Raw genomic sequence first — 25,556 nt, 5'->3', positions numbered from 1 at the left:
GCAACTCCTCCTTTGTTTCAAACTCAGCCGTAATCCCACGCACAAAAATGCTAAGCTGCGCTGTGTTCTTGATGTCCGTTATCTCATCATAGGCCAGAGAAAAATACTCAGGGGGGGATTAATTAAGATCTGAAATAAAGGGTGTTTCCCTAAATCCTTTAGTGATGCAGTTTCCTCACCTGCTGCGCGGAATTCACTAAGATTGTAGCAATGATGAGTGAAGTGATGCAGACCGCCCTCATTTAAATTAGTGTTTTGTACAAGTTGTGTTTAACATGGTGGGTAAAAATGAGTGCCCGGAAGTGAGAATAAAAATTTGAAGCAGCAGAATTGGAGATGTTAGTAAACGAAACAAATTTTAATGTGATTGTGAGTGACGAATGGGTGCATGCGCATGGCTGATCGTGCGTGTGTGTGTGAGACAGTGACCCAAGGAGGAGAGATGTGCGTGTGTGCGGCTGATCACGTGCGTGTGTGTGTGGGACAGTGACTCGCGGAGAAGAGATGGACGCGCATCCTGCTTTTTTTCTCTCTCAAACACACACACACCTGGAGCCTTTTCTCATCTTCGCTGTGTTTTATGTCCACATTTACTGCAGCAATGATCTCTGTGTCTGTGTATGTGTTTGCACCTACATTGCTCCCCCTGTATAAATGTATTTGCAGATCTGCTCTCTAGTTGCACTCCTGATTCCCTGGGCTTTGTACTCCTTATTAGCGTGTGGAGTGACATTTTCACGTTTTAATACTACTAAACCTTTAGTGAATCTGCCCCTCAGTCTTTTACCATATCTTTCAGTGTTTTTTCAATATTTTGGGCCATATCAGTAATCCTGTCTGCAATGGTTGAGACAAACTGACGCTTCGAAACAATTTCACTTTGTTAGGCGTGAGCAGCTCCGCAACGGCCACGAGGCACTCCTTCACAAACTCTCCTTCAGCAGGTTTCAGCTTTTGTGGCTATTAATTAATTCATTAATTTTATTTTATGAAAGCCCATTTGTCTTGTCAACTCGTCGAGTTTAGCATGTTTTGAGCTGTAGTGGCGCTCCACATTTCTCTTTTTCATCACTGCCAGCGCACCACCACAATCTAGGCACACTGACTTGCCTTTCACCTTAAAGGAAAAATAATTTGTCATATTTTCCTGAAATACGCAGTATTCTCGATCCACCTTCCTTCTCTTGAGAGTTGCCATGATTTTCACAAGTCATTCGTGTCATTTAAGCATGTGGAGATTAATTGATACAAATCACTATCTAGATACAGACGTGCGCAATGGCAGTATATAGATTCATTCAATGTGCATCGGTACAATTTACAGGTGAAACCAAGATGGGTCGGTCACAGCATGCCTGCATCGGTAAAATCCATGGTGCCATCGATTTTTCCATCCATCCACTCATCCATCCACTTTCTGATCCACTTGTTCGGGTTTTCAGGGTCGTGGGGCAGTTTTTTCATATTTCATTCTATCCTGTGTTTCCGAGGCACATTGAATGCACCATCACTTCTGCACGTTTTGTTTTGAACACGGACTGAAACCGGCAAGCACATTTCTACCGCAACAAAGCTAAAAAAAAAAAAAAAAAAACACGAAGGTCCACGAGACCAGTAGAATCAGCTATAGATGAGATTTATAACGCACCTAAAAACTTCAAATCAGGCGTAGAACGATGGTAATCTTGATCAAATGCAGGCAGTTTGTAAAGAATGCTGTGCTGCTAAACCTGACACAAATGGAGGGGCTCACTGGTATCAATATGGCGGCACTGCTCCCCCGTCCCCAGAGGGAGACTGTAATCAGAGATCCAGCAAAACTGGTGAGAGAAATAACTTTACCAAGGCGATACACCCTCTACCTGTGATAAAGACATAATTGACCCCAGATCTGTTCTCAAAAGTGTTTATTTTATTGGATTTTTTAGTTTGTCCTATAGACATTAAATATGACTCAGTAAGGGTCTATTTACAGCAGCTATGACTGTTATGGACCACTAGAGAACAAGTCTGAAAGCTAGGGGACACAGCAGAACTGCCCTGGAAGCTAGGGAACACTGGAGAACAAGCCCGGAAGCTAGGAAACACTGGAGAACTAGCCTGGAAGCTAGGGAACGCTGGATAACTAGTCTGGAAGCTAAGGAACACTTGAGAACTAGTCTAGAAGCTAGGGAACACTGGAAAACTAGTCTGGAAGCTGGGGAAGACTGGAAAACTAGTCTGGAAGCTAGGGAACACTGGAAAACTAGCCTGGAAGCTAGGGAACACAGGAGAACTAGCCTGGAAGCTAGGAAACACTGGAGAACTAGCCTGGAAGTTGCTGAACACTGTGATTCACTGCTTGCAAGGAGAGCCACTAAAGACTGGCGTGACTTGGCTGTCTTCTTGGACCAGCAGTTCAGTAAGGGTCTATTTACAGCAGCTATGACTGTTATGGACCACTAGAGAACAAGTCTGAAAGCTAGGGAACACTGGAGAACAAGCCTGGAAGCTAGAAAACACTGGAGAACTAGCCTGGAAGCTAGGGAACGCTGGAGAACTAGTCTGGAAGCTAGGGAACACTGGAGAACTAGTCTAGAAGTTAGGGAACACTGGAAAACTAGTGTGGAAGCTAGGGAACACTGGAAAACTAGTCTGGAAGCTAGGGAACACTGGAAAACTAGCCTGGAAGCTAGGAAACACTGGAGAACTAGCCTGGAAGCTAGGGAACACAGGAGAACTAGCCTGGAAGCTAGGAAACACAGGATAACTAGCCTGGAAGCTAGGAAACACAGGAGAACTAGCCTGGAAGCTAGGAAACACTGGAGAACTAGCCTGGAAGTTGTTGAACACTGTGATTCACTGCTTGCAGGGAGAGCCACTAAAGACTGGCGTGGCTTGGCTGTCTTCTTGGACCAGCAGTTCCGTGGCTCTGGTGTGCTCCTTTGGCCAGTCAAGTACCCAGGTAATTGCTGCAGGCAGAATTACCAGCTGAATGACCCCCCATCTCACCCTGACCCGCGGTTTCCACTGGATACGTCTCCGCTACGCCACGGCACCGATCCGGTATTTCACCGCTGTTCGCCGTCTGGTAATTCACACCGGTTGCGTTTTGATCGTGTGAGAACGCAGTTAAATGTATGTGTTATAAACGCCACAATAAACAGTTAAAAAGGTCAGTGTTCCTAACGAAGGAGAACAAGAAGGTTGGACTCTGGATTTGTCATAGCCACGTTTTTTATCAACAGCCAACAGAGAAAATGTTTGTAGTCTGTGTTTGTTCTCCCCCAGCATCAAGCAGAACGAGTTAATAAACGGGGCATTGTGACTTTAGCTTCCAGGGCACTTCCCCCTAACATTCCAGACTTCCATTGTTAGAGTCAGGCTCTCCCCCCTGCTGATTTCTCAGGTGATTCATTTACAAATGAATAGATGCAAATTGTAGCCATCAGAGTCGTCAGTTTGGTCCTAGAGTTCATTTGACCCTGCTCTGGGACTTCTGGGGGGATATAGAAATCCCTGGGACTTCTAGTGTTAAGTCATTAACTGCATTATTGACAATATTTTCAACATTGTTGGCATATTTTTAACTTGTGTGTGCTTTCAATCTCACTGAGGGTTTCTAACTTCCCTTTTCCTCTGCCATGATCATAATTAGCTGAGTTTATACATGATATTTACAGCGAGGAGAAACTCAAAGCTTAAAAAATTCAATCCTTAAATTACCTTTTTGCTTAAGCTTGCTGTTTAGAAATCTGAAATATGCTGTATAAATTCATAGCATATCCCTTAATCTACTAGTTTAGCGGGGGATAATCCACTAACATGCTTTAATGCACACGTTAATGAGTTTATATACGTTTATAATAATAATAATAATATCCAATATGATTATTTAAATGTTTTACCGTTCAAAAATGCATCACAAACTCTCTCTGCTGTGGCTTCAATAGGCTTCATCAGTGAACTTCTTACTTCTGGGGAACGAATGTTGGTCTGTATGAGCCGCCATTGCTGTGAAAAAACTGAACCATTGAAGAGTGAACGGAATTGTCGCAACTCTCTCTATACGGCTCTGGTTTGCATGTCTGAGGGTAGGAGGAGCCAAGATTCTCAGGTGGAGGAGTTTCCACCTTATGATGTATTATTGAGGGAAAAAATCCAACTCGCCCTTTTGGAGCTGACTTTTTACAAAATGTGGAATAACAAGGGTAGGAGGAAATGGAACTTTTTCAATGTTGACCCTCTGAATGAGGCTAAAGAATATCACTGTAGCAAACCCATTATAAAGTTAATTTTTCCTAATACTGCCCCTTTAAGTTCACTATAAAAACATGGAAGGCAATTGCAAATGGCTTTTGTATCCTGTTGTGTGTTAAAGTTGATTACATCCTCATTATGTGCTGACTAAAACAAATGACAACATTCAGATCCTGACTGTGACTTTGTCCAGCAGCAGCTAAAAGCTTCAGCAACCAACATGTGAGCCATGAGAGATGGACTGATGGCTTGTCATGTGACACGGTGAAACTGTAGTTATGCAACACGAGAGTGTAGTGTGACTACAGCACCTGACGGGCTTGTTTAGGAGAAGACAAAGACAAGGAGTGAAAGTGTTCTTCCTGCCGTTCTCAGGGACTGGAATAGAATCAGGAAGTCTTTCTGATAACTGTTCCTCTGGTTGACTGACGCACAATTAGACTTCCTGTGTACCAGCCAGTAGGGTTGGGGTCAATTATAATTGTAGTCATGTAGTTAATAATTAATTACAATTATGGCATAATTATAATTGTAATTGTAATTTTTAAAATCTGTTGCTGTCGTAATCGTCATTAAATTGTAATTGAGTTTAGATTACCCAATTTGTAATCGGAATTGCCAGGAATATTCTATAAAAAATTGTAAATAATTGAACGGGGAACCACGTTACAGTTCTATGTACAGTTATACTGTACACATACTGTATGTTGACAATTAACTAAGCTTTCCCACATTTTATTATTAAAAAAATAAGTAAAAAATGAAATCTAGGGGTATACCGACACAAAAAATGCTAAGGAACCCGCAACAAAAATATTAAAACCTATATTTTTATTGATTATGAAACCTAACAAGGTAACCAATAGATATGAAAGAAATTATGATAGATATTTGTTTTTAGAGTATTTTACAGCTGATTTCGGACCTGTTATCATAAGAGGTGCTAACACAAAAGGAAGGTTAACTTTTATTATTTCAGGCTCTGTAATTGTGGTTAATTGTAATAGAACTTTAGAAATTGAGAATGTAATTGACTTTCTGAGAAGAAAAAATAATAGTTGTTATTGGAAAAAATATTGCACTGTATTCATAATTGAATTGTAATTGAACATGGGTAATTGAAAATGTAATTGTAACTGAAAAATGTAATTGATCCTAACTCTGCCAGCCAGTACTATCCATGTCCACAACATCTATTTAGTGTATTTCTCCCAGTAAAGACATAGATTTATAAAGTGGATATTTGAGATCCTATGGCAGGGGTACTCAAATACAAACTTTAAAGGTCCACATGGATAATTTTTAATGACTCAAAAGTCAATTTGTTATAATCAGTTAAGCCACAAGTCATAATAATGTAGTAAGATAATTTTCATTCATACAAACTCACACTAAAATTTCATTTCATTTTTGACAAATTCAAATGAATATTGAAATATAACAAAACAAGTAGGCCTATATCATGAGAGGGGTTAAGGAACCCCTTTTTGAAAAATAAAAAATGCATTGCTGTCCTCATGATTTGAAAAATGATAATAAATATACCCCTGTTAGTTTAACACTAAATCCAGCCCTGCATACCAGCTTTTGGTAAACACATTTTTCAAGACTTCAATATGTTATATTGATAAACTACACTGCTGTTTAATTACATAAATGGCATTTTGAGTCTCTGGCAAATACTTGAAACTTTTGCACACTTGGTGTGATGTCAGCAGATCACCGTCTAACACGATCTGATCACTGTTTATCACCGAGGACTGTGATGTACGGTATGGAAAATCGGAGTGTCATTGAACACATCTTTGACTTTCCATACATCGTGCTGTCCCCCACTGTGGGACCTGGAATTCTTAGTGGTCTCCCATCCACCTACTAACCAGGCCCAACCCTGCTTAGCCTCCGTGATCTGACGAGATCAGGCAATGACAGGCAGGTACAGGACAGACAGGCACAAAGTCATCCCTGCAGACTTTAAAAGTAAAAACAAAATAATGACTAGTCAGCCAGATTTATCTGCAACAGTCAAACTAGTTTGATTTTTTCATAATACTGCCGCTTTAAAGCACTTTATATTGGTTTTGCTACAGTGATATACATACTTTTATTTTTCAGAGGGCCAAAGTTGAAAAAGTTCTGTTTCCTCCTTTGTTATTCCACATTTTGTAAAAAGTCAGCTACGATTACAAGCCTGCTCCCTTAACTACTAGTCCCTTTATCCACAGATTATATATTTACGTACATTCAGGATGTAGATAATCCAGTATATAGATAATATACAATACATCCTTAACGTAAATATAGCGCAGTGTGAGTGCTCGCAATCAGTTCCACTTTTTGTAGCCGTTATATCGCCTTGTATTGCCTTTGACATGATCTGACGTGTTTGTGATCCAATGCGACGTAGCGGCTGGACAAAACAGTGGATTACTGTCTTAAATGCACTATTCCTGTAGTTAAAAGAGGAAAGGATGACAAGAAAACGACTTAGCAGCTTAACACTGTGGTGAGTGTTTGAAACAGCAGACTCAGCTGATTGACTCCTCTGCTGATGTGATGAACACACCCTGAAGCAGCGTTTGTCAATCACAATAGCTGCTTAAATAGTGTATTTCTGTAAGATGCAGTGTTTTGGCTGAAAACAATAACGAGAGAGTGTGGATAGCAAAAGACAATTGTTATAACGATCACACTCTCCAAGTGCGAGGCCCCAAAACTGCCTGTTTTTAGAAGCGTCATGAAAGTGACTTTTCAGAGGGCGAAAACTCTGAGGTTTATTTTCCCAAACTCACCTGTTTTCCAAATATTATGTTGTCAGAACAAATAGAAATGTGTGAATAATGGCATAATACTGGACCTTTAATAGCATGTATAGCTGTAAATACCTCAACCAATCTAACATTTTACATTTTTAACGATATAGTCTTAGTAGTATGTACTTGAATATAGTTCCATTCGACCAAAGTCCCAAGTAAATTGAAGACAAATATACATAGTTCAATGAGCTCGGCACCAATAAAGCAACTCTGGTGAATTATTGTAGATTTGGAAAATCTTGGGCTTTGAAAGTTGGTAATTTACACACTTTTTTTGATTTGTTTGTTTTTTGTTTGCAGTATATGTCTGGTTTAAAAAAGTAAAGTGACTTGATAAATACCATGATTTATATTATTTGTCATGATCAACATATCTTTGTCTGGAGGGTTGGTTGTTTTTTTTGTGGTTTGTAGTTGAGGCAGCTCTGAACCCAGCCTGCCTTTGTCACAACCTGACTATATTTTTGTTTGTTTGCAGAGTTCCAGTCCCCAGACAGAAGCCCAGAGTGACACATCAACGTCCTCACCAAAGGCAGAAACTGTGGCATTGTCTTCAGAGAAGCAGAGCGTCTCTACTAAGAAGGAAAATGAATATCCTGGTGCTCTTCCACCAGCTATTATTTCCTCCTTAGAGTTGAGTTCAGCGCTGCCTGAGGAAGCTGCAGCACAAAGCCACCCACAGGCCATCGTTAATGCTGACTCTTGCACCCAAGACAAAACTCAGGACTCTGATAATGCTTTAACTTCTCACCTGAAGCTGATCGTCCAAGGATTGAGCCGATCCAAGTCACAGGAGTCTCTGAGTTCTTCAAAATCAGATGATGAAGAATCGTCTGAATCTGAGTGTTGTCAAAAAGCAGACTTCCAGCACGAGGGCAGCAATGGGCCATCTTGGCTTCAATCATTGAGCACAAAGGCCAACAAAAAGGAGAAAAAAACTCTCAGGATGTTGTGCGAACCCACTATAGCTAAAGTAAAGGAGACTCAGGGCACATTGCAGAGAGGAGACGAGTCCCAATGTCAGAAGAGCCAAGTCAACTGGGAGCAGATGGAGGCAACCAAAGCTATATTTGATCTTCTCAAAGAGATATCAGGTTAGTAAAGCACTGAGTATTCACTATCAGTATCTGCATTTCCATTACCCTTGGAAATGTGCGAAATCTAAATAGCGCAATAAAAATGGGTCATGGACACACCTGAATTTCAAAAAGGGACTCGATATCGCTAAAAAGTTTAATGAGGAGGTATTTCAGAAGTTTCAATATTGAAATATGTCACAAAAGCACCATGGAAACACTTTTTTTCCGCAAATACACATCACAGAACGTGACGTACATTGTCACATGATATGAGTAACCTGGTCACATGACCACTGCTCTCAGAGAAAACATGGCGCAGTACGTGTAAACAAAAGAGTAGACCAAGACATTTTTTAGCATTTAGTACTTTTAAAAAATTATAAAACCAGCAAGTAGTCAAATATAACTTTATTAGCTCATTCGCTAAGAATAAATATAATACACTGATTTTGTTGGGTATTTAACTGAACATGTATTATTTTATATGTAAATTGAGATAAGTGCTAACTCTGAAACATTAATGACTAAACCCTTTGAACTGCACTCCTGTGCAGCTTGAATAAAGGAGATTAACATGCATTTGCTTTAATCTGAACTTTAGCCAAGGTTGATCATGCTTCACAAAGTTAAAGAACAAGTGAACGGAACATGTTTCAGTCTCACTTGTATGATACATTAAACTAATGTTCAATTTTGGAAGCATTGAGTGACAGGTGCACAACAGCAGATAATTAAGGTTGCCATCATTTATTTAATTAGGGATTTTTAAATGCAATGAAGTGCTTAAGGCAAACCCAATCTTATGCAGACCATGGAAAACTCCCAGAAGGCCCTCTGTTGTAACATGAGTTCTTATTCTTACTGACAGATGTTGGAGTGAAGCACAAAAAGCTCTGCATGTAATTACAAAGTGTCTTTGGTTTCTCTCCAAGGTCCTAAATATAATCCGCTCCAGCTCGTGGTTTATCTGGTAAAGCTTGTAACTGGGAAATGAAATTAATTTTTCCATTTTCCATGATATTAGTGCCTTTTTTGCACCGCAATTGTGTGTTTTGCCTCTAGCGGGTGCAGTTCTGACTCTACGCGGGAGAAATGTACATACTGTATTTGGACTTGGGCGGAGCAGACCTTTTTGCTGACACTTCGTTTGACTTGATCCGAGCACTTTTGGAAAAACAATGGGAGAAGCACTATCGATGCTGGAGCTGCTTTCACACTGCTCTCCCATAGACACAGTACACGGAGGCGACGCCCTTTCAGCACCTCTAATTGACACGCCCCCAGCATTTCAGAGCAGAGAGAAGTGCTTGTTTTTCCATGATTTTTAGACCTAATTTTATATACTTAGTGGTTTTTTCCCTCAGGGAGGGGTTAAATGCAGAGAACACATTTACATACAGTATATGATAATAATGTATAATGTATATTCTATATTAAACCGTAGTGTTTGTTTTACCTGTGAGGTAGTTTGAGAGGGAGGAGCTCACTTTCTTATAGGGTAGGAGGAGCCAGGATTGTTAGGAGGAGGAGTTTACATCTTATGACGTAGTATTGGGGCAAAAATCCAACTCACCCGTTTGGAGCTGACTTTTTACAAAATGTGTAATAACAAGGGAGGCAACAGAACGTTTTCAACTTTGTCCCTCTGAATGAGGCTAAAGGGATGTATATCACTGTAGTAAAATCATTATGAAGTGATTTTTTTTAATAATACTGACCCTTTAAAGCTGTTTCTGCACATGTTTCAGAGCTTTCCTCCCTCTTCTGGTAAAATAAAGTAAATGCAGTGTTTCTAAAAACAAAGCTCATAGCTGACTTTTTCTTTCAGGAAACTCAATTCTCCTAAACATATTTGATGCCATTTTGAAGCCTGTGATGCCCATCCTGAAAAAGTAAGGTTTGTTCAAACAATCAAAGCATTTTAATATATTATTGAATGACTCGTGAAAGCATACTGTCCATTCCTTTAGGAAAGTGAACTCCTTCCTAAACAAAATGAACCCAACTGAAGCACTGATGGCTACGTACATTGACACTCTGTGTAAAAAGCTGTTACTGGAGTCGCCGCCGTCGACACTTTTACCGCCTCGTACTGAAGAGGAGAAGGACGAGACGAGGGAACGAGCACACAACCTCATCAATGCCAAATGTAGGCCATCACTCAATACTCCATTGTCAATTATCTTCTAGAGTTTCATCGTCCATCGAAAATAATTGTCTGTTCCCTCTTCAGATTCTAACTTCCTTGTTCTAAAGAAGACAGACGTGGAATCTGTCTTTAATCTTTTTCAGGACCGTGAGGAAAACAAAGCTTTAGTCTATGTCAGTGCCCCTCCATTTTACTTTAAAGGCTCACTTCATTGAGCACACAGTTACTGATCCTCTTTTCTTTTCCTCTCCTCTTTCCTCACAGATGCTCTTCTCATCGCTGTTGAAGGAGCTGCTTCCCAACGAGCACTCGCTTGATGCCAGCACTGCTGCTCTCCAGAAAGTGATGAACCCAATCAGCTGAGCCAACATGCACTCACACACCAATGGGACAGGACTGCCATGCAAGGCGCTAGTCAACCACTGGGAGCAACTTAGGGTTCAGTGTCTTGCCCAAGGACACTTCGACACATAGTCAGGTACTGGGATCGACCCCCAACCTCTCGATTAGAAGACGACCTTCTACCACCTGAGCCACAGTCGCCCTTTAGACGTCTTTGGCAGTTGATGAGTTAATGTTTTATAGATTTTAAGCTGTTGAATGTTTTCTGTTGCACTTTTTGATCATGTAAAGCACATTGAGTTGCCTTGTGTATGAAATGCGCTATACAAATTAGAGATGATTCACTCAACTACCGATACGATTCGATTCACGATATGATTCTCTCACGATTTATTTTACAAAATGGGACTGTAGAAAAAATATTCCTTTTTAGGGGGGGGGGGGGGGGGGGGGGGGGGGGAACTATAAAAGAACTTTACTGTTTTCCTTTTATTTTTCATTGTCAAAAGAATGGCTTGATAAACTATTCAAAACAATGCAATTTAACTAAAATAAATCTTGAATGAAATAAATAAAGGAATAATACAAATGAAGAGGAAGCCTATTCATTTCAATTCTGGTTCTATAGTAAACAATGCAAAACTGCATAATAGTTATTTTAAAAAGTGCAACTGAAAATGTATTTTGTGCCTTAACAATTGGACTTTAAAAAAAAAGAGTCATTTTACTGTATTTAGGTCAGATATTTGTTTGGACCAGCAGAGGGCGCTGGTAACCCAGTGGTCGGTTGGCATGCAGATATCTTGCAGTGAAGAAGAGATGCTATCCTCGCAGACAGAGCTAATAGAAAAACTTGACTTTTACAGATAATGACGTAATATTAAAGATATTTTTTGGTGCTAAAGGGGTAAGGAATCATTTATGAACATGTTTAAAAGTAGAATGCGGCCAGAAAGAAATTAGGAGCAGATTCCGCCCGCCGCCAACACTTCTGGATAGCGCTCTCGGCTGGTTAAAAAAGTACTGCGATTCAATTTTCACAGTATTGATGTGAATCGTGATACCTATGAATCAATTTTTTTAGCTGCCTTACGATTAATCGTTACATCCCTAATACAAATACATTTGCCCTGCCTTGCCTTGCCTTGTCTTAAACAAAATATCCAATAATTAATATCCCTCCCTGTCAGTAGGTGGCAGAATTAGCACAATAAGGCTAGATTAGAGTATTTTGTGAATTCTTAGTGTGGCTTTCTCAAAGTGTAAAGCATAGCGCTATGGTTTATTACAGTTTGGAAAACGCAAATGCAGAAAGGGCACCAGGGGTAGCTCATCTGTTGATTAAAAATCAACTCTGAAATGTTAAAAATATCTGTCAATGTTCTCCTGTATTCGCAGCCTCGAGGGAAATTAGTGGGGGTGGTTTGCTGCGCTCAACCATTGTAGGGGAAATGCAGCGTTGATATAATACACAGTAATTCAAACGTAGGCTATTTGCATGTGTTGAAATTGATGTTTGGTTTATTTTTAGCTGTCTGACAGCCACCCCTGCCTCTCTCCAATATGAGTTAATTGGAGTCCAGGAGTGGGATCTAACTTTTAGCTGTCAGCTTAGCCAATGGCTTCTTCCTAATTGGCAATTTAAAGACAGCTGCACAAGAAGTCATCTCCAGTGTTCATAACTAAGAGACTTAAGCACATTATATCATTATGGAGTTAGCTTGTGTTTTAACCGTTACCCCGAGTGCTACTCCTAGTCAAGACCTCGTGTATATTACAGTTGTGTGTAGTAGCTGTATCTCAAGTGGACGTGATCATTAGAGATCATAATAAATAAATGGCAACTATAAGAACAATAAATATATGCAACAACTTCAATGATGACAGCGGTGACTTAAAACGCATGCTGAAGGTTTGAAAGGATTGTTGAAATTGGTTTGAAAAGTATAGTTAACCCTTTACCATCTGTTACTGCAGTGCCCTTGTGCTTAAAGCTGCAGTTTGTAGAATTTTAAGACTCGCCCTCCCCTCTCCTGAACGAATGTTACCGGTCTTCTTGTGAACGCTTGCGTGCACGCACACACTGTGGACCTCTTTGCGACTGTTTTCTGCATTGAGACTAGTAACAAGTGTTTGGACTTTATCTTGTGCTATTGGAGAGTTTTCTGATGTTTTAAAGACATGAAAGCACGTATCACTCGCTGCTGTGAGGACAGTAAGAGGCTCACAGCTGAACAGAGCAGACACTCCACATCCACACTGCAAATGATTTAGGTCTTTCCTCTCCACCTTAGATAATGTTTCTCTTAGGTTTACAAGCTATTTATCCCATCTGTTATCATTCTCTCTCTTTCATTCGCTATGTAGGGTGGACTGCGCATGGACTGAATGCTGATCGTGCCCAGTCCGTCGCACACACCGAGTTACAGGAGCCTCTGCGGAGTCCGTTCCTCCTGAACATGTTTGTGCCTTTAGACTGTTGCTTATCTACCTCTGTCTTTCTTTTTCCTCTTGTTTTGCCATGTAACCGATGTGCCAAAAGCTGCAATGGGGACTTCTGTTGGAATACAATGCCATCACAGTGATCACACTCTCCCTACTCTCAGATCGTGAACGCGCTTAGACTTTTGACGAGCAACTTGAGCAGCCAATAGTATCGCCCAAAACAGCTCATGGATCGCCCTGTTGGTAGAAAGATCTCTGATTGGCTGAAGTCCAACGTCACGCTCCTGTATTTCTAAAGCTCATTTACAGGGCCAGAAGGAGAAGAGATTCACTGTCCACTCAGAACACTTTGGATTAGAGCTGAACGATATATCGTTATCGTATCTATATCTAGATATGAACTTTCAAGATATGAATATCGAAAAAAGTAACGATATAGACGATATAGATTTCTCCTCTTCCCGCTCGCCCTGCATACAACTCTGGCAGTTACAACAAACATCACTTTAACGAGTGCCCTTGAATGCACCGCTAAGGCCAGCGCGCACACACGACAGAGACAGCGGATAAATTAAAAAGAAAGAAAGAAAGAAAAAGAGTGCGGGAGATAATGCGGCCGGTGGCAGTGCAGAATCTGATTTGGTGCCAAAACATAGATCATCCTCCATAATTTGGAGGTATTTTGGATTCAGAAAGGACGATGATAACCAGAGTGAGGTGTTGTGCAGGTCGTGGTTCGGACGCTGGACAAGCGTTATAAAATACCATCCCGAACCCATTATAATCAAGTGGCCATTCCGAAACTTTATAATGAGTGTAAAATGAATGTTGAATCCGTGCTCCATGATATTGATCATTTCGCCACAACCACGGACCTGTGGTCGAGCCGGACAACCGAACCTTACATTAGTTTAACGATCCATTTTATTACTACAAACTTCGAACTCCAGACCCGCTGTCTGCAGACATCATTCTTCCCCGGGGAGCATACCGGGGATAATATAGCGGAGGAGATGAGAGGTGCGTTAGCAGACTGGAACTTGAAGGAGGACCAACAAGTTTGCGTAACGACTGATAACGCATCGAACATGATAAAGGCTTTGGAGGCAAATGGTTGGACGCGCCTTCAGTGCTTTGGACAAAGGCTACACCTGGCAATAGGTACGTTTTGCTATGTTTATTTTTATTTTTTAATTACTTTCAGACAGAAAGAGGTAGATGTGTGTGTGTGTGTGTGTGTGTGTGTGTGTGTGTGTGTGTGTGTGTGAGAGAGAGAGAGAGAGAGAGGAAACAATTTGCATTATTATGTGGTTATTTAGCTGTTGTAATATAATAATTAATTATTTTGTACATCTATTTGGCAAAGAATCTGTAGAAGTTGTGCTGCCTGTAACTACCTCTGTTCTGTTAGTAGCAAATGCATTTTCTGTATACAGTTATGTGATCTTTTGAAGAATATAAATGTTGTTGTACTTCAATGCACTTTCAATGTTCCACCAGCTGCTGCATTTGTTATTTATTGTTAAAGCAGAGCTGCAGTAAAATGTTTGATTTTTAATTTATTTTTTCATAATTTATCTTAATGTTGATGACTGGCAGTGAGTTCTTAAAAATAAAACTGCACTTTCCACATTTTTTTGTATCATGATGTTTTTATTTTTCTGAAAAATGCCTGGTTTTCATCGAACCCGTTGTCATATCATATCGTATCGATATGGAGATATCTGGCATGAAAATCGAGATATGAAATTTTGTCCATATCGTTCAGCCCTACTTTGGATTACAATATGCTGAAAGAGGATTATGGATTTTTGACCAAATTACACCAAAAAAACTGGAATACTGCAGCTTTAACTATTGATTTGTTCACCAAACAAATGGTTTGCAGTGCTGAATTTCAACAATAGACCCATTTCAATGTGGACAAACATGAGACACCTGACTGACGTACGCGTGCAAACAGTGTTGTTTACAGATGTGACGCTGGAAAAATTAAAAAATGACAATGAATGAACCGCTATTTAGGCTTGAAAATAGTTTGAAGTATGTAGAGAGCATGTCACCTGAGGATGCAGTCGCTTATTTAAGGAAACTCACTTTAAGTATAGGTGAACGATTGTGGGACCAATGCAGCATTCCTGAAAACGAGTGGTCATCTGATATGCGCTCCTGGCCCGATGTTCAATGGTCAGACATTTCTACATATCTGATAGAATAACTCAGTGTATATACAAAAGAAAACCTAAAGGCATTAAGTCTCTAGATGCTTATAACTACTTGTTATGAACGGGCAGGTATGGCGGGCTGCTGCACTCCTGTTAACAAAGGTTTCCGCATATCAGTTCATCTACATCTTTTTATGGCCACTTTTTACTGGTTACAGATTGATATAGTGCTCCGTCTGCTCCCGTGCACCATCGCCTCAGCAGTGATTACATTGATATGACCGCTTCTGAACAAACATAATGTGGCAACTTTATGCTGTTTATTTCTATCATAAATCGGCTGATTTTTTTTACTTGATTTAATATTAACTTTATTATTGACTTAATATTTATACTTGATTACGGAATGTTTCAGTGTTGTGTGTGTGTGTGAGAGCATAGCACGCACTAGAGTTGTCACAATACGTGTTCAAAATGAATAACCACAATACTATACCAGAGAAAGTATCACGGTTCTGGGTAATATCGCAATAGTGAAGCCTTTTTTTATGAACTGATATCTATTTGTACAAGTTAGAAATACTTACTTATACTTACGTGGAGTTTTCTAAACTGGTAAAAGTTATAACAGATCAGGGAAGAACAATGTCTACATTTTATAGTCAGTAGTTTTACATCAGGACAGCAATGACATGAGACTAGCTCACCGTTGTTGCACCAATTGTTTTTGATGTATATGCAAACACCACGTCCCTCATCTCCCATCTTGCATTTAAATCCAGCTTATTAAATTAACATAATTACACTATTAACTCAATAAAAAGGAATTACAATATGTAGATTAAACTGTAAAAAGAAAATTGCACTGCGTAAATGAAAAAGCTTTTTCACTGTTTGTTGTGAACTCTGGGTTTCATTATCTGACCTGTCCATAGATCTGAGAGACTTGCTGGGTTTATACCCAACTAACATCTCACTAGCTGGGTTTCCATAACAGATTTTCGCAAAATATAAGATATTTCTTAATGTCAATTGCCCTTTGAGCGTGTTTCCATTGATCGTTGGGGCTGAAGCCTAGTAACTCCCGTGAAATCTCATCCCGCGAGACTTCACTGCAGAAAGATGGACGCTCAGAACCTCCTTAAAACACTCCGTATTCCTTTGTTGTTTCACATCTAATGTGGCAGTAAACATTTTAAGTATAATCCTAAGAATGTCCCGGTCCCCTCTTTTGTTTACATTTACCGCGTCATGTTTTCCTGGAGAGAAATAGTCATGTGACTAGGTACGTCACGTCATATGATCATGTATGTCATGCTCTGTGATGTGTATTTGTGGAAAAAGTGTTTCTATGTTGCTTTTGCAACACATTTCTATATCTAAACTTTTTAGTGAGTTTTTTGAAAATTCAGGTGTTTCCATTACCAGTTTTTATTACGCTATTTACATTTTGTGCATTTCCAAGGTTAATGGAAACGCAGGACCTGATGGATCATGAAACCAAATTTGCTCATTTGTTTCAAATCAAAATATTTTAAAGCTTGGTTGCCCAATTCAGATCGTTCACAGTTGTAGTTTCTTTCTTTAGAAAAAAGTTTGGCTGCTCCTTGTTTCTGTGTCCTTGACTAATGACCTCCAAAGAATAGTCTTTAGACTGAGAATGAGCTGCAGTACTCATTTATTAGGAAGCCACTTTTCACCCACAAGTGAGGTGTCAAAGGCCATTTGGCACAGTTTTGATAATGTTTCAGAGAAGTTACTATATAAATATAACTCAATATCTCAGACTGCTGATCCATACCAAACACACCTTCAGGTAAAGGCTGCTCCGGCTTAGACGATCAAAGGCAAAGATTTTTAATTACTTGCCTTCCACAGAATAGAAAGGCAGGGATTTTTTCCTGCGGGTATCTTTCGACTTCTGTGTATGATGTTTTAATGAGCCCACTGCGAGACTGAATTGTGGCGGTTGTGTGTTTTAGAGCCTAATTTGCTTTTCTTCTGTTTTTTAGTGGATGGATTCTCAGACGACTTCCAGGCACATTTAGAGTTTTTTCCACATCAGCAATAATGTCAAAGATCTCCAAAGCAGCCAAGGCTGTGAAGAAATTGGACACAGCAAGTGTGATTCGAGCTATAGTCAGGTCAGGACAGGCAGCGCCTGGACCTCCACTTGGGCCCATCCTGGGACAGGTAAAATTACTCCATATTTAACATCTTGTATCTCCTCCTGGCTCTCAGTAACAGTGTATGCAGTTCTCTTTAAATGCCAGATTAGTCAAGCTTTGGCAAAGCAAATTTTACTTGATTTTACTTGTTTTACTAGCCAGTAACTCCACTAATAACTCGCCGTTGCCTCATTCTACATTGTCAAACACTTTCCTTCTACATCTTCTACATTTACATATTTTGTAAACTAGGTCTTCAATCTCAATCTCAATCTTTTATTTGTATAGCGCCAATCAAAACCAACGGTATCTCAAGACACTTTACAGTAGAGCAGTCTTAAGGACGGACTCTTCATTTTATGGATACACACATATGCATATATACATATATACACATACATATGTATCCCACACCCAACATGAATTCATCATGGCGGCAAGGAAAACCTTCTGTTAAGCAGCAGGAACCTTGTGTGGATCTCATTCCTATGATGAACAGCCATCCACGTTATGCTGTGTTGGGTGTGTGCAGAGGAAAGGGTGGAGACAGAGTTGTTGAGACTCTGTAACTCCACACTAAGGATCCCACGGACCTGCAAGACAAAAGCCAGAAGGAGTACAGGAGCAAACACACAAGGGAAGAAGCAGACATAGAGGGAGTGTTAGAGAGAGGAATGGGACCCTCTCTAACCTAAATGACCTCTCTCTTAACTCTGTCTTGTATTATATTTTATAAATAAATAAAACTAATTAAAACAGAACTAAGTAACTTTCACTTAGTGCTTCCCCTAAAGGTCCCTTTTGGTTATGACAGCAGCTACTCTTTCTCGCTTCAGTGAGATAGACAGTGGGAGGCTTTTTAAACGTACCGGGGCAAAATTAAAGCTGTTAATCTTGAATAAACCTACATTCTGTGTGAACTCATCCTTTAGTAACTCAGTAAGTTGAGCATTTATACCGTAAAAACGGGGCTGTTTATGATAAGGGAAGTGATCAGCCAGCTGTCTCCCCTGTCACCCTGCTACACACACACACACACACACACACACGTTCCCTGGTAATGACACCACTGGAGAGATGAAGTGACCAAAAAGCACCACTGTGTTCAAGTGACTCATCACGGGCGATTTAAGTGACTGCAGTCGCTACAGTTGCGTTCGGTGTGAACGCACCTTTAGTGTGTATACACCTTTTCGCGTGACGTCAGCACTTGACTAACCAACGCGCGCCGCCATTTTAACAGTGGTAATCATTTGCCTGACAGCCGCTATTTACCACTGATCTTGCAGTCTGGCTGATTTTTATTGTATAATGCCCAAATCCTACGTAGTATTTAGCTGTCATAACCTCGCCTGGCTGAAGGAAAACATAGCTTTTTACAGAATACAGAGAGAAAAAGTCCAGAAACGTAAATTATGGATCCAAGCACTGAGGTGAACAAACGTAGATGGAACTCCATGGAGCCCAAAATCAAAGTGGTCGTATGTTTGCAGTAGACATTTTGTTAATGGTAGGTTGTGTATTTTGGGGATCTAATTTCTTTCTGACTGATTTTATGACATTGATTATGAATTATCCTACATTTAAATTGTAATTTATTCAGTAATGATAGAAATGTTTATGGCTAGTATGTCTAACTTGAAGACAAGCAATGTGAAAATAACAGTAAATATGCAATGCGTTGACTCGTATATTAAATTAACAATGTGCTTCATATACCCATTTATGTTTTAATTTAAACTGTATTATTATTATTATATTATTAGCGGCGCTAGCCTAGCATAACCACATCACGTAACGAACCAATTATCATGATGACACAGGCCTATATAGACACAAAAACACATACATAAGCCTACCTTAAAGAATATACTGTATATAGATCCAAGCTTTTGTAAGTATTCATCTTCTCCATTGTGTAGACGCCAGGGCTGTTAATGAGCTAATCGTAAATAGCAGCTCATTGGAGAACTGGCCATGTTGTCGGGTCATTTTTCCATGAACCTTGAGGTGCTCTGTATGGACATGATTCCAAACCAACCAGATGTAACTTCCCTTCACATCGGTGCCAAGTCTTTGGCCCTAATTTGCTGAAATATTCGTACAAAATTGATTAAAACCTTTGTGTTGTCTGTGGTAAATAGTGTAAATAGCGGTTGTCATGCCAATGTAAACCCCTCTTAAAATGGCAAAGGGCGTTGCTAAGGCAAATGTCCCGGATGATGATGTCACCGCGAAAAGGTGTATTGGGCCGTCGTAAAGCAGTATGTGTTGTTGCGAGAACGAGAACAGAGCTGCGAGACTGCCACCGGGTCGGAGGCAGGGAAAGTTGCAAGTGCTGTTCTTTGGCCAGAGACAGCAGGAGGGATGAAAGACCCCCTGATCACCCTATAAACACTTGTATTACCCTCAAAGGCACTACGAGGAGGATTTATTAAGGTGAAAAAGTTACTTAGTTCTGCTTTAAATTTCAAGAAGTATAATAACCCTGACACACACTCACTCACTCACTCCATTGTATAAACTACATTTGTTCTTGCTTGTTTATTGGTTCTGTGGCAATAAATTTGATTAGTTTGAAAGCAGTTCTGTGACTGCAATTTTCCTACTTATTTGTTAAAAGCTACATAAACCCTGTTTTTGGTGTACGTTTATTTTGGAGTTGTAGCCCCCCCAGAGAAAAATGCACCAGCCGCAACTGCATCTGGATACATGTAGGAATGGCCAACTCAACTATTGCCCTCACAGGTTTTTTGCCCAAAACACTGATATCTGTATTTGGCAGGGCCTGTATGCACACATACGTCTTATTCTCTACAAACCAGGTATTGAAATAGAACTGTCTGTGAAGGCTTTCTCTTATAATCATGTGTACTACTTTGTGCAGCAAGACAGCAGAGGTTGTCATATATTTTTTATTGCTTTGGGATGCAAACCACAACTTTCCACCCCAACAATAATAATAATAATGCATCAATTTTTTATAACGCTTTTTTTGGACACTCAAAGATGCTTTACAGAATTAAGTGATCATTCTTTCACTCCACACTTAGTGGTGGTAAACTACTATTGTAGCCACAGCTGCCCTGGGGCAGACTGACGGAGGCGAGGCTGCCAAAGTGCGCCATCGGCCCATCCGACCACCACCATCACTCACTCACACATTACATTTACAGTATACTAGGCAATGTGGGTAAAGTGTCTTGCCCAGGGACACAATGACAGATACCACTGAGGTAACTAGTTTGATATAAACTCAGAGAATTCTGATAGAAATTCAGAATAAGGGCCTGGAGGACGGTAAATTATCGCAAATAAGACTGGCTGGCAGGTTTTTGATTTGGTATGAGATAAATTTAGAACCAGGCTTTCAAAGGAAGTGTAACTGGCCTTTGGTTTAGGATAGATTAGGAGAGAGGAATGATAAATAGCTGCTACACCACCTCCACGGACTATGTCTTGTGGCATATGAGTATGACTGGGAGGAGTGGCTTCATTTAAACTAACATATTCATCTTGATACAGCCATGTTTCGGTTAAACAGAATAAATCAAAGTTATTTTCTGAGATAAGGTCATTTACTAGTAGAGATTTGGATCTCAGTGATCTAATATTTAATAGAGCACATCTAATGGTTTTATGTTTTGGTGTTTCTAGATTTGAGATTTTAATTTTTTTCAGATTTTTATAATTGATAGCTCTTTTATTTGATTTTATGTTAAAATCATTGTGAAATTTGGGTCGGGGGACAGACACCGTCTCCATAAAATAATATTCATCACCATCACAGCAGTTGCCATGGCGATGAACACAGCTATCATAATAGCAATGGGAGGGAAACTGTCCTAAGGCAAGCGCAGAGGGGCGTGGAGGACTCCCCCTCTGTAACATGGTCTCATTCATGAGATGTCATAACAGTGACTGTGCCATGTTTTCTGATAGTAGAGATGCTCCCTCCAAAGTAGGATGGATTCCATCTCTTCCTATCAGGTTTGGTTTTCCCCAGAAGGATCTCCAATTATCAATGAAGCCCACCTCGTTTTCTGGGCACCACCTCGATAGCCAGAGGTTAAATGATGACATGCGGCTATACATGTCATCACTGGTCAGATTTGGTAAGGGACCAGAGAAAATTACGGAGTCCGACATTGTTTTAGCATAAGCACAAACTGATTCAATGTTCACTTTGGGTGCTTCCGACTGACGACGTCGGGAGTCATTAGTGCCGACATGGAGGACTATCCTATCAAACTTACGATTACTCTTTGCCAGCAACTTTAGATTTGATTCTATGTCGCCCGCTCTGGCCCCTGGGATGCACCTCACAATGCCCGCTGACTTCGCTAGCTTCACGTTTCTCACTATGGAGTCGCCAATTATCAGAGTTTGTTCCTCGGTGAGTGTGTTGTCCTCACGGAGGGGGGAGAACCTGTTTGAGACGTGAACATGGTGGTGTCCCGAGCGGCTTTTTGACCTTCGACTATGCTTACCACGGACAGTAACCCAGTCATTGCTGGCCGGGGGGGAAGCTAAGCTAGCGCTAGCACGGTCCGCACCGGCTAGGTCCTGCTTGCTAGCTTCTGTTTTGGTATCAGGGGTGCGGAACCGCACTCCATATCTAACAGTACGCTACACTTTATGCAACTACCATTGTCCCTAAAGGAGGACGAGGAGTAACTAAACATCTGACACACCGGGCAGGAGAGCGGAGGGGAGGAGAGAGAAGCCATAGGTGCTAAATTTAAGCTAAGCTAAGCTAAGGACAAAAGGAAGTTTAAAGGAGATTACACTGCCTATAAGAGGCGGGATTGCTTTTTACTTAACCTTTGTACGTTTAACTCTACGGTAAAACAAGTGTTTTCAAGGCTAAAATATCAATGACAACAAGTTTGATTAGCGTTATCAGAACACAGTAGTAGAGCGCTGCAAACAGCGGTAGAGTGTAAACAGGAAATGATCGATACGTCACCACGTCAGCACGTCACCAGCGTCAGCACGTCATCAACACGACTCTTTCCGATAGTGCTAGCCTTACGTGTATTTATAAGTTACATTTGAGGCAGAATGTGTAAATTCATTTGTTTTCCCAAACAAAATCACTGAGAAATGTGTGGTCCATGCAGACTTTAAAGGTTTGTGCTATGTTAAACTTCAGTCTGTTATTACACAATATATTGGTTATTTTAAAGAAAACAAGATTGTACATTCAAATAAAGTGTGCAAAAAATCTAACTCTATAATTTAGAGTTCCAGTGTCAATATGAGAGAACCTTAGAACTAATTTGAACCTTAAACATTCAAACTATTGCACTTTTACATTCAGCTGCTGAGGCACAGCCGACTGTCCACATTACTACAGGTGGACTGAATCAATGCTAAATACTAAAGGTGATCTCAGTGAGATAGACTCAGAAACATTAGTAAAGGAACACTCCACAACAATGAGAGAGTTCTGTTAATGTGCTGCTTGTCTCTGTCCCTCAGTGTGTGAACATGTCTACTGCCTGCAACGGGATGTCTGAACATCACTTCCTGTGCTCCATCTGTCTGGAGGTGCTCAATGATCCAGTCACCACACCATGTGGACACAACTTCTGCAAAACATGCATAAGCACATGCTGGGATACCAGTACCACCAGCAAGTGTCCCGTGTGTAATCAGGTGTTCAGCACTAAACCTCAGCTGAAGGTCAATATTATGATGCGTGAGTTGGTTTCTCAGTTCAGACGTGAATCTGAGCGTAAAGCAGCAGCTCCAGGAGAAGTTCCCTGTGACGTCTGCACTGGAACCAAAGTAAAGGCCCTGAAGTCCTGCCTGGACTGTGTGTTCTCCTACTGTAAGACTCACCTGGAGCCGCATCTTACAGCATCAGGCCTGAGAAAACATCAGCTAGTGGAGCCTGTGAAGAACCTGGAAACCAGGATGTGTCCAAAGCACAGCAAACCTCTGGAGCTGTTCTGTCTGAGCGATCAGACACGTGTCTGCTTGATGTGTTCTGTTTTGGAACACAGGAGTCACCAGTTTGTCCCTCTGGGAGAAGATCTGTTTGAAGACAAGAAAGTTTATCTTCAGCAGATGATCCAGAAGAGACGAGAGAAACTGAAGGAGATCAAAGAGTCAGTGAGGATCAGGAAGGACGCTGCAGACAGAGAGATAGCTGAAGGTGTGGAGATGTTCACTGCTCTGATGAAGCTTGTTCAAAGAGGCCTGAACGAGCTGATAGAGAAGATGGTGGAGCAACAGGAAGCAGAAGAGAGAGAGGCTGATAGTTTGATCAAAGAGCTGGAGGAGGAAATCTCTGAGCTGATGAAGAGAAGCTCTGAGGTGGAGCAGCTCTCCCACTCTGAAGACCACCTCCTACAACACTGTTGCTCCCTGAAAGCTCCTCCAGCCACCAAGGACTGGACAGAGGTCATGGTCCGTCCATCATCATATGAAGGGACTGTGCTGAGAGCTGTGACTCAGCTGGAGGACACACTCAGTGACAAGATGATGAAGATGAAGATGTTAGCGATGAAGAGGCTGCAGCAGTTTGCAGTAGATGTGACTCTTGATCCTCTTACAGCTCATCCTAACCTCGTCCTGTCTGATGATGGAAAACTAGTTTGCTACAGTGATGTGTGGAAGAACCTTCCAGACAACAAAGAGAGATTTTCTCCTAGTGTTAATGTTTCAGGGAAGCAGAGTTTCGGTTCAGGCAGATTTTACTTTGAGGTTCAGGTTAAAAGAAAAACTAAGTGGTATTTAGGAGTGGTTAAAGAATCCATCAACAGGAAGGGATACGCCCCTCTGACTCCTAAGAATGGTTACTGGACTTTGATACTCAGAGATGGAAAGTTGTATAAAGGATGTGAAGATCCTTCAGTCATTCTTCATCTGAAGTGTGTTCCTGAGAAGGTGGGTGTGTTTGTGGACTATGAGGGGGGTGTGGTCTCCTTTTATGATGTTGATGCTGCAGCTCTGATCGACTCCTTCACTCACTGCTGCTTCACTCATAAACTACAGCCATTCTTTAGTCCCTGTTTAAACTATGGTGGTAAAAACTCATCACCTCTGATCATCTGCCCTGTCAATCAAAGTGAATGATCAGTGTCATGATGAAGTCTCACCAACAATAGATTCAATGGTTCTCTGCAACCATTCACTTCTCCAGGTTGGTTACGCACTCCATCCAACCTAACATGTATGTTTCTCAACAGTGGGAGGAAACATTTTATTAAAGAAACTTCACATTTGGTGTTTGGATTGTTTTATGATCAGTTGAAAGGTGTTAGTTGCTAGTAAAATAGGAACATGATGATTTTTTCTATGAAATGTAATGGAAAAAAAATGCTCAGGTTATCTAAGGAGTTTTTGTAAGTCCATCTAAGTTTAATTTATAATTGTGTTGAGTATAACTGTGGTACATTTTGTTTCCAAGTGTTGTATGTGGATATAAATGTTGTTTTTTGTCATATTACTTTTGAAACCTACGTGTAAAAGAGGGTGATTGAACCTCAAAGAAGTATTCTATGTTCATCCAGGGTTACTTAAATTTAATTGAGTTTAACTGTTTTGTTTTTTATTTATTTCTCTCTGAGTTTTATTTCAAGAAAAAAGACTTGTAAAGATCACATGCATTTATATACTTTATTACTGTATCTGTCACAGTGTGTTGTATGCCACCCTTTGTAAACTTTGTGTGATTGTTCAAACAAAAATACAGAAAAATAAAAAATGTGGTGAAAATAAAACATTTGCAAATTTCCTTTTTTAAGTCACTATTACTCTTCCTCATTAACTTACCCTTTAATTAAAGAGAAACCGTGAAGTTTTGGTGTTTAAGAAGTGTTTATCACACTGGTAGCCCTTTGGATTATTCACTAGTTTTAAAGTAGCTCCATGTTTCACAAAGGTTGGTGAGTTGTTCTTTAGATCAGTGGTTTTCACGGCACGACCGCCAAAATAAAGGTTCCAGAAAGCGGGGACCCCCACTGTAGCAGAAGGTGGTTGAACACAGACATGAACTTTGAAGAACAGTCATGTGGAGACAGGATCATCTATAAGGGGGAATAAAGGGGAGAGATTTTTGGGGTCCATCCATAAAGTACGCAAAATGATGGTCCATTGTTCTATGAATCTGTGATAACCACATTTATAATATAATATAATAT

The 25,556-nt window shown here is 40.4% G+C and overlaps 2 protein-coding genes across 2 annotated transcripts; both read left to right on the top strand.

Annotated features, from left to right (window-relative positions):
• Positions 1 to 1,763: 1,763 nt before the first annotated feature.
• LOC114471539 (uncharacterized) lies at positions 1,764 to 17,381 on the top strand. The gene is made up of 8 exons (XM_028460381.1): positions 1,764 to 1,823; positions 2,852 to 2,944; positions 7,534 to 8,149; positions 9,963 to 10,026; positions 10,105 to 10,283; positions 10,368 to 10,456; positions 10,548 to 10,761; positions 17,248 to 17,381. Exons 1-7 carry the CDS (start codon positions 1,764 to 1,766, stop codon positions 10,644 to 10,646), a joined length of 1,200 nt encoding a protein of 399 aa, XP_028316182.1. The 3' UTR covers positions 10,647 to 10,761; positions 17,248 to 17,381.
• On the top strand, positions 17,291 to 24,816 carry LOC114471580 (E3 ubiquitin-protein ligase TRIM39-like). Its single transcript, XM_028460430.1, has 2 exons — positions 17,291 to 17,428; positions 22,888 to 24,816. The coding sequence occupies exons 1-2, from the start codon at positions 17,306 to 17,308 to the stop codon at positions 24,487 to 24,489; spliced, it is 1,725 nt and encodes a 574-aa protein (XP_028316231.1). The 5' UTR covers positions 17,291 to 17,305; the 3' UTR covers positions 24,490 to 24,816.
• The last annotated feature ends 740 nt before the right edge of the window (positions 24,817 to 25,556 follow it).

Source organism: Gouania willdenowi, chromosome 10 (genome assembly GCF_900634775.1).
Source record: "Gouania willdenowi chromosome 10, fGouWil2.1, whole genome shotgun sequence".
In the NCBI taxonomy this organism is placed as follows: domain Eukaryota; kingdom Metazoa; phylum Chordata; class Actinopteri; order Blenniiformes; family Gobiesocidae; genus Gouania; species Gouania willdenowi.
The sequence above is the reverse complement of the archived record's forward strand: the minus strand, read 5'-3'. Positions and strand labels throughout refer to the sequence as shown.

Excerpts from the sequence above, each read along its gene's own strand:
- LOC114471539 (XM_028460381.1), top strand. The coding sequence starts at position 1,764 with ATGGCGGCACTGCTCCCCCGTCCCCAGAGGGAGACTGTAATCAGAGAT. Across the intron at positions 8,150-9,962 it reads TCTTCTCAAAGAGATATCAG|GAAACTCAATTCTCCTAAAC; the intron begins GTTAGTAAAGCA and ends TTTTTCTTTCAG. Across the intron at positions 10,457-10,547 it reads AAAACAAAGCTTTAGTCTAT|ATGCTCTTCTCATCGCTGTT; the intron begins GTCAGTGCCCCT and ends CTTTCCTCACAG.
- LOC114471580 (XM_028460430.1), top strand. The coding sequence starts at position 17,306 with ATGTCAAAGATCTCCAAAGCAGCCAAGGCTGTGAAGAAATTGGACACA. Across the intron at positions 17,429-22,887 it reads TTGGGCCCATCCTGGGACAG|TGTGTGAACATGTCTACTGC; the intron begins GTAAAATTACTC and ends TCTGTCCCTCAG.